Raw genomic sequence first — 19,028 nt, forward strand, 5'->3', positions numbered from 1 at the left:
GGTCTCGATCTCCTGACCTTGTGATCCACCCGCCTCGGCCTCCCAAAGTGCTGGGATTATAGGCATGAGCCACCACGCCTGGCCTATAGTTGCAAACATTTAATTTACTCTTGGTGGATTAAGGAAAGAATAACAATCTGGGTTTGCTGTTGTTCCTTCTTTTCTTTGTAGATTGTGAAATTGACAAAGTAGATCTGGTTTTCCTTATGGATGGTTCAACTAGCATTCAGCAAACTGACTTCAAGAAAATGAAGGAATTTCTGGTATCCGTTGTTCAAGACTTTGACGTCAGCCCCAACAGAGTGCGTATAGGAGCGGCCCAGTTTAGCGATGCCTATCGCCCAGAGTTTCCACTGGGAACTTTCATAGGTGCAAAAGAGATATCAATTCAGATTGAAAACATCACGCAGATCTTTGGAAACACACACATCGGTGCCGCACTCAGGAAGGTGGAACATTACTTCAGGCCAGACATGGGCAGCAGGATAAATACAGGTACCCCACAGGTGTTGCTGGTCCTTACAGATGGCCAGTCCCAAGACGAGGTGGCCCAGGCCGCGGAAGCCCTGAGACGCAGAGGTATCGACATCTACTCTGTGGGCATTGGGGATGTGGATGACCAGCAGCTCATGCAGATCACCGGGACTGCAGAGAAAAAACTGACAGTGCACAACTTTGATGAACTGAAGAAGGTCAATAAAAGGATCGTTCGCAACATCTGTACCACAGGGGGTGAAAGCAGTAAGTATTTAGCAAGTTCATATCGATTCCCTACACCATCTTCTCTGACATTTTCTTCAAGCTCCATTGTCATCCCCTGGGGCTAGTGGGAGCATTTAGAGGTGTGCTTCTGGATTTCAAATTGAGCTTTTCGCAGTTATTAAATATTTATCTTGACCTGCGGATTGAGAAACAGGGTGTCTGAAATCCTGTGCCCTTTTTCCTCCCTGTCTCCTGGGTGAGCATGCCTCCTTTGTGAGTGGGAACGCCTGCCTTCCGGTGTGAGGAAAAGGCCATTGTTTGCAATCTGGCTGGTTTCAGAGGTTGAAGAGCATGCCTCAAAGAAAGGAAATATTTGACTGATTTTTTGGTTGCTTGGCAAGAGGGCCTATAGGGCTGCCAAGAGCTGTGGTACAGATAGGTAGGAAACCTCCCTAGAGGTTTATATCTTTATTATGAAACTTGACCACAGAAGTTAGTAAATATCTTCTTTACAATGAGTGCATTTTGACACTTTTTTCAGCAGATGGAAGTGAAGTGTCTTAAAGGAGAAGTCACTTTTTCTGTTATAAAGGCACCTTATGGGTTGGCTATGATTCTGTGTAACTACCCATGGTAAACATTAATCCCAGATTTCCACTCAAAAAAAAAAGTTGCAAGGTCATGAAGAGGCAGCTCTGAAGACAGACAGCCTGACAGCAGATCCCTGCTCTATGGCCATTTTTTTCTGGGACAAGTTGCCTAACTTCTCTAAGTTTAATTTTCTCACCTATGAAATGTGAATGATAGCAGCACCTAGTTCAAAAGAACATTGAGAAGACTCAATGAGAAAATGCATATTTAAACTTTAATAAGCATAACACCTGTGATAAAATTATAAAGTGCCTTCATTTTTATCTACCAGTAACCATTAAATTTATCAATGGGAGCCAGCTCTTCCCTTGCCTCTCATCATTTTCAGGAAATAAAAGAACCTCCTTTTGGTCATTAATATGTCCATCCCAGTAATATTAAAACTTTACATTTTATTCAAGGTTACCCCACATTTCCAGCTTGCTACAGGCTGCCTTGCTGTGAGAGAAGTGGTTGACATTTCACCCAATGTCCCCAGCCTTTCACTGCACTCCCCATCTTCCAGGTGCTGCTCCATCTTACTAACCATAGTTTTGGCCTCTCCAGAAGGAGAAGGTACTAGGAAAGGGGGAACAACTAAAAGGGTACAGGAAAGTTTTTCATCTGTCCCTTATCAGGAATTGGTTTTCTCTGACAATAGCCCATGTCTAAAGCCAGGTCCATTCATAGGTCCTTCAAAGATTTCACCTCCTGCCCCACATCATCACTTCCCCCACCAAGCCACCTTTGTCTAAAAATCTCTCCATCACAGTTTTTTTAGGAGGGTATGTCTCTATTCCAGAGTGTCTCTTATGCCTTTTTCAGCCTCTGGGCATCTGGTGACACCTCCAGCTTTGTTCTGCTGAGGTTTCTCTGCCCCCACCACGGGCTTCTTAGATGGGAGATCAGAGGAGCCCACAACAGCTTGCTCTTCCACTCAGCCATATCAGCTCCATGGTCAACAATAACATATCAATTGCCCTAATAAAAACTGGGAATCACAGCCCCCCAGCGTGATTGCCTCTTCTTTGTAGGGAGGGCAATATGCCATCCTGTGTCTCATGCTTAGGAATTTCCAGAATTAGGTTATCTCCAGATTATCTCTGAAATCCCCTCTCTCAGCTTGAAAAGGAAGTCGCCCGCTCTCCTTGTGTGTGTGCCTGATGAGAGAGCCCACAGCACATCAACAGCTCTCTCCAAACAGACTTTTCCAAACTGCAGTCTGAAACATTTAATAAGACCTGATGTGTGGGTCAAAGGTTAAGAGTTCTGTAGTTGATTTGGGACTACTGACTCTCTAAGTCCTGCTTCACATACTTTGGAATGTATCTGATTACCTCAGCCAAACCTTCCACATTAATTTCTTGTTTCATATGAAATACTCAAGTCCAAGTATTAGGCAGAAAATTATCTCTGAACCATCTAGTTTCTATCTGAGTGCGATGAAAGAAAACCATGTGGAAAGTAAAAAACAGGAGTATGAACTCCAAGTAGTTAATGAGTTATTTTTTAAGGAAATAGTCATGAATGCAAAATATAAGAAAAATACTCTGTATTAAGATAAACTTGAGGTTATTATTCCAGCAAGGTAGAATGTGAGGCAGGCTGTCAGCTGAGGACTGATGAGGCTGGAATGAATGCCGGTAAAGCTTCAAAGGCATGTACAAATATATTAGGGGATGCCAGTTCTTTTTAAACTGTAAATCCCAAAACAAGGAAATCAGACAATAGCTGAGTACGGCTCAAAGCAAACTGGACTTAAGGCCTGAACACTTGTTCTGCTTCTTATTAAAATATGCATAACTTTGGAGATGTCACTACTATTTCTGAGTCTTAGTTTTCTGGTTTCTTAGTTTTCTGAAATCTCTAAAATTTCCTCTAGTTGCATACTGTGATTCAACGTATGTGAAAGGGAGGTCAGCCGCATGGAGGTATGAGGGAGGTGACTAAGAATCTTTATTTTTTGAGCATCTACGAAGGGTCAAAACTGGTGCTCTAAGCACTTTAAATGTACTGTCTCACTCAGTTCTCCCAGCATCTTACGTGGTTTGTATTTTTGTCTTCATTCATAAATGTGGAAGCTGGACTTCAAGGGAATATTGGTAGCCTGGTCTAGATCATATAGGAAGTAAGACTAAGCACATTTTGAAACCTAGGCTTGTCTGACCCCCATCTGTTCCTCCCACCACCCCCATCCCTGAGTTTTTTGTTATATTAAGCTGTTTTCTTGATATTAGTTGTTGTCTAGGTTATCTGATGTTGACATTATAAAGAACTAATATCTAAGTGTTGTGCTTCACCAATTAATAGCTGGAGCTTATTAAGACATCATAGGTTTGTATCTTTAAAATTGTTTCCACAAGCTGATATTCCCTAAGGAAACCACTTCCTGCTGTCACTTCCAATAGCATAATCTCTTCACAGAACTAGCAATCTGCATGACTTGTCATCACTGGCTAACCAGGAAGTGGTAGTATAAGGTAGTTCAGCATGGGGACTCCAGAGAAGTCTGGATCTGAATCCCCAGTGTGAGAGACGAGACACAGTGTTAACTGTGAGATCTTGGGCAAGCTTCTCTGTCACAGCTTCCTCATCTGCAAAATGAAAAAGAGCTTCTACTTATTCTGTGTCTTATGAGGAAAAGTGAGACAGTGAATTGGAAGTACATGGTAAGTGTTCATTGAGAGTTAGCTAATATCATAGCATGTTGCTGAGAGTACCATGAATCGATTTCTTGAATGCAAATTTGTGGAGTAATGGGGTTAGTTCACAGAAGGACAACTTACCAAGAATTCCTTAGTTTAGGGACTTAAATATTTTAGCCACATTTCAGAGCTATATTCAAATTTAATAAATATACACGGTATTTTCTTACCTTTATCCATATTTACTGTCTTGATTTTTCTTTGAGACTGGCTATTCTGTCCACTAGAGAAGACTTGGAGCAATTTTTAGAATGTGGAGGTTCTGTCTATTTTTTTAGCATGGAGCCATGATTAGGTAGCAAAGAATCGGGAGCATCTCTCGTCTGATATATCTGTCATTACGGATAGATGAATCAAAAGGGAGACTGGGCAAAAGACTAGTCTGATTAGGGTAAGAGACAACCTCAGGATTTGATTCAAGAGATGTGAAAAATGTAAGGAAAAAAATAGATGTTCATTTCCAACTTTTAATAAGGAGCTATTTTTATGTTCCTGCCTTAACTGGATCTGGGTTCTCTAGAAAACAGACCTTTGAAGCTCTTGAGTTTACGTGCCAATACTTTATTGGGAGTGCAGTCCCAGGGAAGCAAGAGTGAATGGAAGGGAAGTGATGCGGGAAAGGAGGGGAAAGTAAATACAAGGTAGTATGTTACCAAGTTAGCCACAGCTTAAGAAGCGTAACTGGTGCATTGGTCATGCAGAACATCACTAGAGAAGCCCTACAGAACCACCGTGTAGACCAGCCCAGCAGGGGGAATAAAGGAGAGGATTTACCTGCCAATTCCTTCCCATCTACTGCCTCTCATAAGTCAGAGAGCTAACTTCCCTACACTGCTGGGTTGTGTTATCCAGCCCCTTATGGAAACTGCTGGGGAAACCAGAAACAGGTCCCACAGTGCACTACATCTAGGGCGGGAAATGGTGAAGGGGCCAGGGCCTCCCTAAGTTCACATGGGTTGCACACAGGCACCAGAGTCACTGTGGCCATTCTGCAGTGAGCATGGTGGAGGCCGTGTCAAAGCCAGGCTGTCACCTCCGCGGTTAGCAGACTAAGGATGGTGGCAGCTGGGGCTCTTGAGTGGACAAATGTCTATGCCTTGGGAAAGGGAGGAAGGAAATCTGGGAGGTGTATAAAGTGAGTCTCTAACAGTCCCTAGCTATACTTTATAGATCATCCTTTCTTTTTAAAATCTAAATTACCACATCTTTCAAAGTCCCAAACAGGTTTATCTCCTATCCCAGCTAATAACTGCCACTTTCCCCTCTAAAGTATTTTCTCAAGAATCTGTCTTCTAATCTTACAAATGTACCCTAGCCTCTTGACAGTATTTCTTAATACCAAGAATCTGCCATCATCAGCTCCAATTAAGAACTGTCTTTATAAAGTAATAATTAGAATCAGCTTTTGGGCTTGGCAGGAAACAATGAGACTTGTAACTGTCTGGTCCAATTCACTCTTTTCTGTGCTTTTGTATTTTTACTTTGAAGTATATAACCCCCTTACTTGTATAGATAAGAAAATTAATGCCCAGAGAGGATAAGAGTTGCCAAAAGTAGTTTGGCAGTAACAGAGTGGTGATCAGCATATGACTGAAACTGAACTTCTGTCTTCCCGCTCACAGACCTGCCCCCCAGGATTCCGCATTGCTATTTGGAGGACTGGTCAAGGGCTCAGCCTGCTACTCTTACGTCTTTTGTCACCCTCTGTAGCCGTTCCTGCCAATTACCTTCTTAAATATTTTGCTTTTATTGCCCCTTTCTTATTCCCACTGCTGTTATCCTACTTTAATTCTTTATGATTTCTTTGGAAATCCAATTTCAGCCTTCTCCCTAGCTCACTTCCAAAACTCCCTGCCTCCAGTCCTTTGGAGTCACCAGTGGCAGATTCACTTTAAAGCACAACCTGTGTCGTGGAAGACTTCAAGACAGGGCTCCTGATTTAAGGGTAGATGTCTCAGTGGAGTTTTTAGGCTGTTGCATGAGAGCCTCTTGCTCAGTGTGGTTTGGCCTCTCTCGCTGTACTTAGACACATGGTTACTAATTCTGGACTTGCCCACCAAATTCCATTCCTTCTCTCACATTATTATGGAATCATTTGTCAATTTAAATTAAACACAAGGAACTTGTTTACCTCAAATAGTTTGTACTTTCAGCAATCTAGACAAAAATTTAAAATACACAATGTTTATAGGCAACAGTTCCCAAGGTCACTTGATGTCATTTTGGTATTTCTGCTGGTCTGTTTTCCTTAAAGACATTATCATATCTTGTTTACTACCTGGTTTCCTGCTCAGGTTTAAACGGTTGTCATCAAAGATGAAACTTTCAAGCTCAAGACAGATATGAGAAGACGTTGATGCAAGAGGAATTTTGGAAAGGATATATTCTGCTTTTTTTCTAAATAGTTTATCTTATTTTCCGATTATCTGATTTTCTGATTATCTAAGAAGAGATTTCCAATAAAGTAAAATACAGTAAAATAAGATGTCCAGTCTTCCAGATTTTTGATAACACTTTGGTTTACCTTGAATCTCATGATGAAAATTGATTATCAAATAAGATTTTTGTGTTCCCTCAGTCAACTCTCATTAAAAACCAAGTTGCCAACAGTTGTTTTAAAAGTTGAAATTAACGATTTTGGTTTTAAACACTTGCAAATGTCCAGCTGACCAGTGTGTCTGGGAAGTAGTTAGGCATTTGCCTTTACAAGGAATATCTTAAACATTGCTGATCTAAGCAAACCAAATTAAAAACAACCACTCATTTTATCAAGCAAGCTGTATGTGTTGAGTTTGCTGAAAAAAATTACAGTTTTTAGCCAAGTTAAAAACTATTGAAAGAAGAGTGTTTGAGTCACATGACTATTCTCTAACTGTCTCTTAGGACACTCAGCTTAAAATATCAAGGCCTTTCTAGTTTATCCAACTCTTAAGTTTCCCTAGAATTAATAACAATAAGAGCAAAGCACTTTAATGCAACACTTCTCTAAGTATTGAACCTCAAAATGGCAGTGTCCTTGGCTTCTGGGATGGCTGAGCTCCTGAAAGCGGCACCATCTTTGACATGGTCGAATGTGAATGATTTGGTTACCAGTTTCTTCACTTGTCAGACTTATACCAAGCCAGATTTCAAAGGATCTCCTGAATTTTTTAGTTTTGTTTTTTTCTTTTCTGAGTGGATGTTAGAAGATGACAAGAGGAATCAGAGGCCCTTTTTAGAAAGATAAATCATCAAAACCATTCCCTAGATGAGTCCTTTGTGATTTATTTTTTTTCTAAATGACTTTATTCAAATGTTCTTAAATTTCCCTTATTAAAATTTAATATTTGTCGAATGACCTCAATTGATAAGTAGCATTATATGAATGTTTTATTTTGGACTATTAACATTTCCACAGGTACTTTGGGGATATTTAAATGATTCTGCATGACTTTTTTAATATCTAAAATAAAATCTTTCAGAATTTCATTATAGAATCAACAGATTTTTTATGACCTGAAAAAGTAATAATATACCCTTACACTTTTACAGATTAGAAAAGAGTTGATGCTTAGCCCCTTCCTTTATTCATTTATGCCTTTCATTGTGTTCTAACTTTATAACTGAAATAGAATTCCAAGTCCCTTGATTCAGACATGGTGTCTGAGTTAAATAAAGGTGTTTGTTGATTTATTAAGACATGCTTTTCCTTTGAATCCTAGACTGTTTCATGGATGTTGTGGTGGGATTTGATGTCTCAACTCAGGAGAAAGGGCAGACTTTGCTTGAAGGTCAGCCTTGGATGGAAACCTACCTTCAAGACATCTTACGTGCCATCAGCTCCCTCAATGGAGTAAGCTGTGAGGTGGGCACAGAGACTCAGGTCAGTGTGGCTTTTCAAGTGACAAATGCCATGGAAAAATATTCTCCCAAGTTTGAGATCTACAGTGAAAACATACTGAATAGCTTGAAGGATATAACAGTTAAAGGACCATCTTTTCTCAATGCAAACCTCTTGGATTCTCTATGGGATACATTTCAGAATAAATCGGCTGCTCGAGGAAAGGTAACATGGATTTATCTTATTTGTTGATCTGTGATTGCAGTGAACCCCTTTTAACTCATTTTTCTTTTTTGGAATACTTCTTAGGTGGTCCTTTTATTTTCAGATGGATTGGATGATGATGCTGAGAAACTTGAACAAAAATCTGATGAACTTAGAAAAGAAGGTACTGAGTATGGAGGAGGAGTGGGAAGGGAGTGCTTATTAACTTTATAATCTCAGAACTAACTTCTGGCTCTTAAATTTCCAGGCTCTTAAATTTTGAATAACCCTGATTTTGACAATCTCCATATTCTGTATGTACTAGGCAGAACAAACAAGCTCTCAGAATATTTTGACATGCATTTTTTTCCTCATGCCTTATATGTATGAAACAGCACTGAATACAAAGTCCTATCCTTTGTATCATATTACTGTATTTCTTCTTCCTTTCCTGGAGAATGTTCCTTTCTCTCTTGCCCCATATTGTCTAATATTGCTGCTACTTTAGTGTCACCAGAAGGGAATAGTATGTTTCTCTTTGACCAGGGAATGAGAGTCAGTTTTCTTCTAACACTTGTAAAGTTCCCAGAGTTGCAAGCATTGTTGGATAAGTTTACTCATGTTTTGGGGCTTTCTAATCAGTTCCTTCCTTCAGACCACAGATGGGCCAACCATGGTGTTTGAGATTTTTAAGCTCTGGAACCAGGCTTTTAGCTTTTGAACCAAAAGCTTCTATTCTGAGTCAGACAAGAACATGTGGATGTTCTTGTTTAGTCAAACAAAGAAGTTCTTGTTTGACTCAGAATAGAAATCCTCTTCTGTAAGTGGGTGCAATTTCTGCCCTACCCATATCTCCTTTACTGGGAGATTCATCTATCCTCTAGCTGCTAACAACTCACAGCTTACTCCTTCTCTGAAGAATTGCCCTTGGCCAGTAGAGCCACGTCACCTGGAAGGTTGCTCTCCACCCCATCCTTGGGCAGCAGATTAGGTTACAGAGTTGGACCTTTGCCTCTAAATGACACCAGTGGTGTGGTGCAATTTATGCTCCAGAGCTTCCTGGGATCAGGCTAAATAAAACTAGACTCCAGCTGCACATTGTCTTGCTCAGTAACTTCCCCTGCCCTATCCTGTTTTCCTCACTCCCTTTCTTCTGAAAGTGCTTCCTCAAAAATTTGTGCACCTCCAAATCCTTATCTCAAACTCTGTTTCTAGGGAACCTGACCTAAGGCATTACCTGTCAGGTTAGCTAATAGAGGTTGACAGGACTTTGTGTTTTCTATTTTGTTCTCTCTCTCCCATCTTAAACAAATTGCAAAATTCTCTGAGTTTACTACTAGGGAGTATCAGGGGAACTAGCCCCCAGTATTTCAACGTAGGTTGTTTTCTATTTTCCCTAAGTGCTGGCTGGTCTGAGAAATAAAGAGAAAGAGTACAAAAGAAAGAAATTTTACAGCTGGGCCTCTGGGGTGTCATTGCATGTTGGCAGGTTCTGTGATGCCCCCTGAACTGCAAAACCAGGAAGTTCTTATTAGGGATTTCAAAAGGGGAGGGGGGTACAAATAGGGAGTGGGTCACAGAGATCATATGCTTTAAGGGCAATAAAAGATCACAAGAGCAGGGAGGCAGAGTGAGATCACAAGGCCAGGGCAAAACTAGAATTACTGATGAAGGTCCATGTCCCACTGGGCACACATTGTCATTGATAAACATCTTAACAGGAAACAGGGTTTGAGGGCAGACAACTGTCTGACTAGATTTCACCAGGCTGGAATTTCCTAATTCTAGCAAGCCTGAGGGCACTGCAGGAGACCAGGGCATATTTCATCCCTTATCTTCAACTGCATAACACAGACAATCCTAGAGCGGCCATTTTAGAGACCCCCTCCACCGGGAATGCAGTCTTTTCCCAGGGCTATTCCTTGCTGATAAAAAGAATTCTGTGATATTTCTCCTATTCGCTTTCTGTAAGAAGAGAAATATGACTCTGTTCTGCCTGGCCCTGCAGGCAGTCAGACCTTATGATTATCTCCCTTGTTCCCTGAAAATCGCTGTTATCCTGTTCTTTTCAAGGTGCCCAGATTTCATATTGTTCAAACACACATGCTTTACAAACAATTTGTGCAGATATCACAATCATCACAGGGTCCTGAGGTGACATACATATTCAGCTTACGAAGATGATAGGATTAAGAGATTAAAGACAGGCATAGGAAATTTTATAAGAGTATTGATTGGGGAAGTGATAAATGTGTGTGAAATCTTCACAATTTATGTTCAGAGATTGCACCAAAGACAAGTGTAAGAAATTATAAAAGTATTAATTTGGGAAACTAATAAATGTCCATGAAATCTTCACAATTTATGTTCTTCTGCCATGACTTCAGCTGGTCCCTCCATTTGGGGTCCCTGACTTCCTGCAACAAGGGAGTAAGGGTTTTTATTTTATCCCTTATTTACTAAATCTGCCTTGTTTTTATTCTCTCTGGTCTTGGCCTTTGTTCATGAGCTATAATTAAGGTTTTAGTTAAGACTGAAAAAAGATACCAGAATGCTTAGTTGGGATGGGTAATGTAGTTTTGGTGGTTGCCATTGTTTTGTTTTATTTCAGCTTTTCCTTTGTGGGGAAAAGATGTTTCTCTTGCAAACGACAGTAGAGTTTCTTCCAGGAAGTGCTTTGGAATACCCAGAATTCTAAGACCAAACATCTTTCTTCCAATGCCTACTGAAAAACTAGTAAATGGGTATCAACTTCAGAAGCTATATTTTGAATAATATCCTCAGATATTTAGATTCTTCAAATGGAAGATAGAAATCATGGTAATAACATTCTTTGAAAAGTGTCTAGTTCTTTGAAAGGGACCATCTTTGACATGGTTGAGTGTGAATTTGGTTACCAGTTTCTTCACCTGTCAGACTTACACCAAGCAAGATCTCAAAGGATCTGAATTTTTAAATTTTGTTTTTTTCTTTAATAAAGAAAAGAAAGTGGCTTTCTGTATGGACAAGAAGTCTCTCTCACTGGCTTCCCATACTTACACACACAGGACTTCACTTGGTGCTGGGCCCTATGATCTATTCACCTAGGAAAGCTTTCTTAATTTCAGGCCAAACATCAATATGTGTAAACTATGCAATCATCACTGAACAAGAGGAGACAAGGAAAAAACAATCCTTGATGGTGGACATGGCTTTAAAACTTATGCACGTGGATTGGGGCTTAAATTAATTATTTTTTTAGAATTGAATACCCTAGAATCTACTCAGTGATTCTTTATTCTTCCAAGTTTGAAAATCTTTTCTTTCTTAATTCATTGTTAGAAAATTGAAAACTTTGTATTTAGGATCGTATGACTCATTTATTGGATGAGTCTGAAAGAAGATTGGAGTCCCTTGATCCTAAGAAAAGCAGTTATAAATAATAGTTATATACATATTTCTTGCAAGTCAACAATCCCATGGTTCTTATTTTATCATTTTACATTCTTAAAATTTTACATTTCCTGGATATTATAAGAAAAATCAGATGAGAGAAGGTTTTTTTTTTCTCTTATAAGTAGATCAATTAGCATGCTTCTCTTGATCACTAAACACCAATTGATGTACAAGCATTTCATATCCCAGACCACTCTACAACCTCTTTTCTCCCCCTCCTCATTCTCATTCTAGAAGAGTGACCAACTGTCCTGATTTGTTTGGAACAAGATGGGAACTTTCAGCACAAGAACCAGGAAAGTCCCAGGAAATGAGGACAAATTGGTGACCCTATTCTTCTTTGGTGGTGGTGGTTCTTTTCTTTCCTTTTTTCTTTTCTTTTCCTTTTTCTTTTTCTTGTCTTGTCTTGTCTTGTCTTGTCTTTTCGACAGAGTCTTGCCTTGTTGCCCGGGTTGGAGTGCAGTGGTGCCATCTCAGCTCACTGCAACCTCCGCCTCCCAGGTTCAAGTGATTCTTGTGCATCAGCCTCCCAAGTAGCTGAGACTACAGGCACGTGCCACCACGCCTGGCTAATTTTGTGTATTTTTAGTAGAAATGGGGTTTCACTATGTTAGCCAGGATGGTCTCTATCTCCTGACCTCATGATCTGCCCACCTCGGCCTCCCAAAGTGCTGGGATTACAGGCGTGAGCCACCACGCTCAGCTTCTTTCTTCCACTGCAGATAACCATTCTGTTTGCCTCTCTTGGAACTTGAACCTCTCCAATATGTCCCTGAAACTTCATTCTCTTGATTTCTGTCTTCATCTACTCATTTCATATAAAATCATATCATATAAACTTATTTAAGAAGGTGTTCTTGACTCTCAGCCAAGTCCTTGAACATTTATCTATTCTGGTTCATTGGTTCCAATTCTCATCAAATAATTCTTTACCCATCAATAATAATGAGAAAAATGTTGCCAGTGGAGTCAGGTTTATGTGAAGCTAAATGTATTTGATTTTAAGACTGCCCTTTATTCCAAGATTCTATCTTTAGCACATTTTTATTGTCAAAATATCCTTTGAATGTAAGCTATGGAATTAGGCTATCTGGGTGAAAAACCTAAAAATACCACTTACAGGGTGTCATTTAACCTCTCCAAGCCTGTTTGCTTGTCTGTAAAATAGGACTATAATTATACATACCAATAGAGTTATATTTGACCCTTACAAATAAGATAATGCATGTGAAGCACTTAACCATTTTCCAGGCACACAGTTTCTATCAACAAATGATAGCACTGTTGTTGCTGAATTACCTCCTCCACCATGATGACTGCCACCATTATTTAATGTTCTTACCTAGCAAAATAAGTCATTGGCAACCCTATGTTGGTCCTTAACCAACAGTTTTCTTTGAAATAATTGTATTCATAAAACCCCAAAGCCTCTGAGCCACAGCTCCTGGATGATTGTCTGTCATCTGTTCCTAATTGCCTGACAATAGGCCTGTTACTTTTACTACCTATAGTTCCAACTGGGTTATTGATGTTTTATCAGATCATACAGAACTGTGCTTTTCAAACTTTAATGTGTATGCAAATCACCTGGGGATTTTGTTAAAATACAAATTCTGATTCAGTAAGTGTGGGGTGGGGCCTGAGATTCTGTATTTCTGATGAGCCCCCAGATGATGCCAGTGCTGCTGCTTCAAGGATCCCCCACTGAATGACAAAAATGTACAACATGTATTTTCTATTTTTGAGACACAGTTTTGCTCTGTTGCCCAGGTAGGGGTGCCGGGGCACAATCACAGCTCACTGCAGGCTCAACCTCCCAGGCTTAAGCGATCCTCCCACCTCAGCCTCCCATGTAGCTGGGACCACAGGCATGTGCCACCATGCCTGGCTACTTTTGTAAAATTTTGTAAATTTTTTGTAGAGGTGGAGTTTTGCCATGTTGCCCAGGCTGGACTTTCTTGGTATGTGAATTTCTCTGTACTTTAGCACACTCTGTAGATCTTTGAGGACTGTGTCCTTCAAATCAGGGAACTGGAAGTTCTGTTACAATTTTCACTATCTCCAATTTAATTAGTTTTGGAAAACATAATTCCTTTTGTGCTCTTATTATAGTCTTGTCACTTGTCAAGTTTACATCACGTGTTTGGGGGAAAGACCTCAAAATAAAGTAAACTGACTGTTCCTCTTGCAACTGTTTGCTGAGAATAACAATTTAAATATGCTTGCAAAAAAATAAAGTAACCAAACCCACCTCACCTGGAACATTGTAAACTGTGTTGGATAGGCCTGAATGCTCTCATAACTGTTGCTCTGGATGGACCTGCTGATTCAAGTGACTTGGCTGATCTTCCCTATATTGAATTTGGGAAAGGATTTGAGTACAGGACGCAGCTCTCTATTGGCATGAGAGATCTTGGGAGCCGTCTATCAAAGCAACTGGTAAGTTACTCTGAAAAGGCTGGTAAGCTTAAATTTTCAATTATTTTGTATGTAGGTTTAATACTTATGCTTAAGAATTTGAACTTATTCTGTTTATTTGGGAGTGAAGAGAGGTTTTTATGAATTAGTGAACAGCCTAAGAGGGTTTATTTGGAAGAAATGTAGTAAAGAGATGTCAAAGCATGTTTAATGTATATGCTTGGCAAAAATAGGAGGAGGAGGAAACAGGGAAAAAGAAGAAAATTTAAATAGTACCCACAATCATGTCCAAATTATAGCCAAAGAACATAAGTGACAAAAAGAATCTGAGATGCGAGCATGAATCGGCTGTTACCTCTACCAGCCAGTTTTCACACCCCTTGCAGATCCTAGGCATAACAGCTTTCCGCACTGAGTGTAATTCTAGTATTTAAGATGTGTATTTTTCCTGGGACAAGACCTGTAAATGAAAGCAAATTACATTTGGAGTTCAACTAGAGAAAGCGTAATCTGCTCTAAAGCTGGAGGAAAAGCCTAGTGACAGTAAACCTCACATGTACTTTATGAGCAATTGAAAGATTAAGGGTTGTGACTCCTTGAGATTTCTACCTTATATTCTGTTTGTTTGTTTGAGACAGTCTCGTTCTATCGCCCAGGATGAAATGCAGTAGTGTGATCTCAGCTCACCGCATCTCCGCCTCCCAGGTTCAATCTATTCTCCCTGCCTCAGCCTCCCGAGTAGCTGGAATTACCAGCGCCCGACACCATGCCTGGCTCATTTTTGTATATTTAATAGAAACGGAGTTTTGCCATGTTGACCAGGCTGGTCTCAAACTCCTGACCTCACCTTATGTTCTATTTTTAAACCTGAAGATGCATCTCAATCGTATTTCTTTCAAAAACATACGAGAAGTCAAACTCGAGTGCGCCAGCAAGCTCTGTGTGGCTCTACTTTTACTTTAATGAATTGCTAGTAATTTTGTAATTTGCTTACAACTTACAGAATCTTTAATCGGTATATAAGAACACTTTCCAAGGAAGTGCTAGCTCCTGCTATTTTCCACCTATAAAATTTATATACACAGAGGTATTTAAGCAACTTGTTCAGTGTTGTAATTATGTAAAAATAATTACATAAAGAATATGAAAGTTTCATTGGAATTCCTTTCTACATGGAAAGACAGTGTTTTTACAAAATGTATTTTTTTTTTCCTGTCGACTACTCTGTGAAATCTCTTTGGTAATTTATAGAGGAAGGAAATTATTCTTTAAACAAACCTGTCAGTTTTTGTATATCATATAAATGGAACACTCTACAAGAAAAACTTAATCATAGGTCAGTTTTAATAGTAATAGATTTGATGCTGTAGAATTTTGGTGATCCAAAGAAAATTGATGTTATCTAATATAAAATGTTATCTAATATAAAATCATAGTATCCATTTTGTTATTGTTTGCTTTCACACATTTCCAGTTTGATTGCTTTTTCTGAAATTGTCGGAAAAATAATTTCATAATGTCAGAAAAGGAACATTATATAGTAGGAAACAATCAAAGGGAGAAAATTGCTAAATGGCTATAACAAAAGATTTTCATTTTTCATTTCACTAGAGATTTGTTGGGAAACTTCGCAATACAAAGATTGGTTCTACCCCATTAAGTGAAGTATAACATTTATTTGAAAATAGAATTTTTCTAAAAGTAAATCTGGTGAGTTAATTGTAAAAATGTAAAAGCAATATATCATCTATTCAGGGGATGACTAGGTAAGTCCAGGATGACATTTATTCATGTTTTAAAATACATAATATGGATTTTTTGACCAGAGTATAAAGAGGAATATTCTCCTGTGCCCCCATCCCCTACAGCAAGTGCTTCCAAAAATGTTGCACATGCAATTTGTGTTTTGGAAATCCTATCAAAATTGTTTTGGAAGAGTTTACCATTGGACTTAGTTCCAAGAAATGTTACACTGGGCACTGTCTAAATTGTCTAGCATACCAACATTTCACAAGATGAAGAAAATAGCATGCATTCATTTTATTGAACAAAATATTTGGGGCAGAATTATGTAGGGAAATTAACAATATCATGGTCAGTGCTAGGGTGAGGTAGGGCAGGGACAGACAGCCACATCAGTTGGCATGCAGTCAGTTTGCCACAGCTAAACTGATACCAATTTGAAAACACAGAAACATTTTTGAGTTGATTTGGAATACCTCAAATGGTGGAGAGTGCAGATGATAGGAGGAAAGATGGAAGCAAAAAAAAAAAAAAAAAAAGGTTTCATGCATTCTTTCTAAAGCACAATCATTTGAATGGTGACCAGGCTTCTGAAACTGTGGTAGAAGTCTGGATCACACGGTTGAACTTGCATACGAGATTTGGGAAGCAATATCACCAAATGTAATGTATTTCTTACCCTCTCCCAAGGTCAACATTGCTGAAAGAACATGCTGCTGTTTGTTCTGCAAGTGCATTGGAGGAGATGGCACAATGGGAGATCCTGGACCACCAGGGAAAAGGGTGATTTTAGTTCAGATTTATGGGTTACTTTGAGTTGTAGAATGTCCTTCAGACATGGGTTTAAGTAGAAATAAGGGGTGATTTTTAACTTCTAAATAGAGCCTCTTATATAAGAGTTTATTATACTTCCTTTTTATGTGTCAAGTTAGTCATGGATTTTCCTTGGCATTCTAAATTGGAGTCTTTTTAAAAAGTTTTTGTGGAAGACTCAGGAGAAACAACTGTCAAGATCCTTGATTATCCGGTATTCTAGTACTGATGACAATGATGCAGGAAAATCAGCTGTAATCCCTCATGTTGAATAATGAAAGCCTCCTCCATGTGAATAACCCATTTCAGCATTCGTTTCTAATGATGGCAGAGTTATTAAAATCAAACAGAAGATACTTTGTGTACTTTGCTGGAAACCAGGCTAGATCAGATCACTCTCTTATAGCAGAAGATGTTAAGATGTCTCATTCAGCTTAAGTCAGGTCAAAATGTTATCACAGATACATAAACAAAAACAGGCTCATTATTTAAAAACAGAAACCAACAATGATGATTCATATGTTTCCTAACCAGAACAAGTATATGTATCCTTATGTAAACATATTATTTTGAACTTTAAGAAATGTTTAAATACATATAAACATTATGGATATGTTATAATGATTTCAATACAGTTTGTTTACATGTGTTTGATTTTTGAGTAATTTATAGATAGCACTATAACTCCCAAATCACCAGGGCTATGTGTCTGAATATGTCTCTGAAAGTTTTTGGACTAATTATTTCCTGAATGTTTCAGCTTCATGTAAAGAGACTGATAGATTTTTTAAAAAATAAGTCTCAGAAAGAATGGAAAGAAAGGTGTGTGGTCTATTTTTCTATGTGTAGCATAAATCCTAAAAGATTTTTTGATAAAGGGAGAATAATTCTAGTTTACCAGTGGCAAATATAGCTGTGTTGACTTGAATGTTTGTTTAGAAAGAAGCTCTGGAACAATATATAAACCCAGAGTTACAATATTATGATTGTCACACACTCACACACCCTCTTGGGTTAACTGGATACTTGTCTCAAAATTCCATGTCTTTCTATGTGTGTAAATGTAACCTACACTGGGAAGCAGGGACTTTTCCCCCCCCCCCCCAAACCCTTACTACTCCACATGAAGTAAAACTGTAAAGTTTAATTTGGTTTGGTTACCTCTGATTTTTGGTTCATAGATGCAAATGTTTTCTTCCTTTTCTTATTTCCAGGGACCTCCAGGTTTTAAAGGCAGTGAAGGTTACCTGGGAGAGGAGGGAATCGCTGTAAGTCAAGGCTCTTTTTACCTCCATTTATCCCTAAAAACATATCTACGATATGAACTTCCTTGAGTCAATTCTGAATTGGGGAAGCAAGAAAGGTGAGATTCTAAGGATTCTTGTGCAGAATCTGGGATCTTCTTTTGTTCTCATTGTGCTTTGCTTCTGGTGGTCATTAGTGGCTTATTGACCTATTGTCTCTTCTTTGACTACCCACCAACATTGCACAATGAATTCAATGCAGAAGTTACCTTCGTCACTAGGGGAGTTGAATCACTGCTATATCCCCCATTCTGCAGCATTCTGCAAAGGAAACCAACTCACCACATTGCGTATCAAGGACCTCACTCTTGCATTCACTCATCCTTCCATTCTCCCATCAATCCATCCAAACATTTGTTTACCAATTATATATTAAACATCTACCATTTACTACATTATTTATCAAAGACCTCACACTTTAACATACTCATGCATTCACTGGTTCATTCAACAAATATATGTTATGTATATGTGTGCCTGGCACATGATCAAATACTTATATTTGTAGGCTTCAGAAATGAGAAAAATAAATAAAAGGAAAAATATGGTTTCTACCTCCAGGAAACTTTCAAACTAGTAGAAATGCAAATAAGACAACAGTGATTCTGGTTGTTATACACAAGGGCTAGACTAGAAGTATAGAGACATGCAAAGGAGTGTGGCAGAACAACTCAGTTACCTAACAGCCTTGGCTAAAGTTGGAGCTTGAGAGGGGAAGGCTGCAAATAAGGAGAAGTACCTGGGCAGACATTTGAAGGATGAGTAGGAATTTCTACAGGCGAAGTTTGGGGGAACAGTGCGTTCAAGGGCATGTGTCTGAGAGAAGATCATGTTCATAAGATGGCACATGGTCAACATGGATGGAACCCAGGCCAGTTCAGGAGGAAGATATATGTGGAAGGTAAAACTCAGGTTATTGTGAGTCTTGAATCCCCTGCTGAAGATTTGGATTGTGTCTTCTAGTTGATGGGCAGTCACTGAATGGTGGGAAGCACAGGGGTCAAAATTGTGGGAGTGTTTGCAAAGCATGCTCAAGCAACATTGCAGATGATGATAAGGTGAAGATTATAGGTAAGTCTTGTAGTCATAAGTGCAAGACACGTCTTAATTTGTGCTTGGGACAGTATGACTAAATATGTTAAGAAGGTCGGAAGGACGTAACTTGGTGACCACTTGGTGAGAGAGAAGCCTCACAGAGGCAATATGCAAGTGGGATCCAGAGCAAATGGCTGTCTTCATTAGGGTATCTCTGAT

The 19,028-nt window shown here is 39.1% G+C and overlaps 1 protein-coding gene across 6 annotated transcripts in view; it reads left to right on the top strand.

Annotated features, from left to right (window-relative positions):
• Positions 1-19,028, top strand: part of COL6A6 (collagen type VI alpha 6 chain) — a 154,380-nt gene that overhangs the window by 56,382 nt on the left and 78,970 nt on the right. For all 6 annotated transcript variants that reach the window (XM_015445075.4, XM_005545737.5, XM_045385155.3 and 3 more), the window contains 6 exons: positions 172-741; positions 7,739-8,082; positions 8,167-8,245; positions 13,781-13,935; positions 16,348-16,440; positions 17,685-17,738. In XM_015445075.4, the coding sequence (XP_015300561.3) occupies positions 172-741; positions 7,739-8,082; positions 8,167-8,245; positions 13,781-13,935; positions 16,348-16,440; positions 17,685-17,738 (1,295 nt within the window). The remainder of the gene's footprint in view (positions 1-171; positions 742-7,738; positions 8,083-8,166; positions 8,246-13,780; positions 13,936-16,347; positions 16,441-17,684; positions 17,739-19,028) is intronic.

Source organism: Macaca fascicularis, chromosome 2 (genome assembly GCF_037993035.2).
Source record: "Macaca fascicularis isolate 582-1 chromosome 2, T2T-MFA8v1.1".
In the NCBI taxonomy this organism is placed as follows: domain Eukaryota; kingdom Metazoa; phylum Chordata; class Mammalia; order Primates; family Cercopithecidae; genus Macaca; species Macaca fascicularis.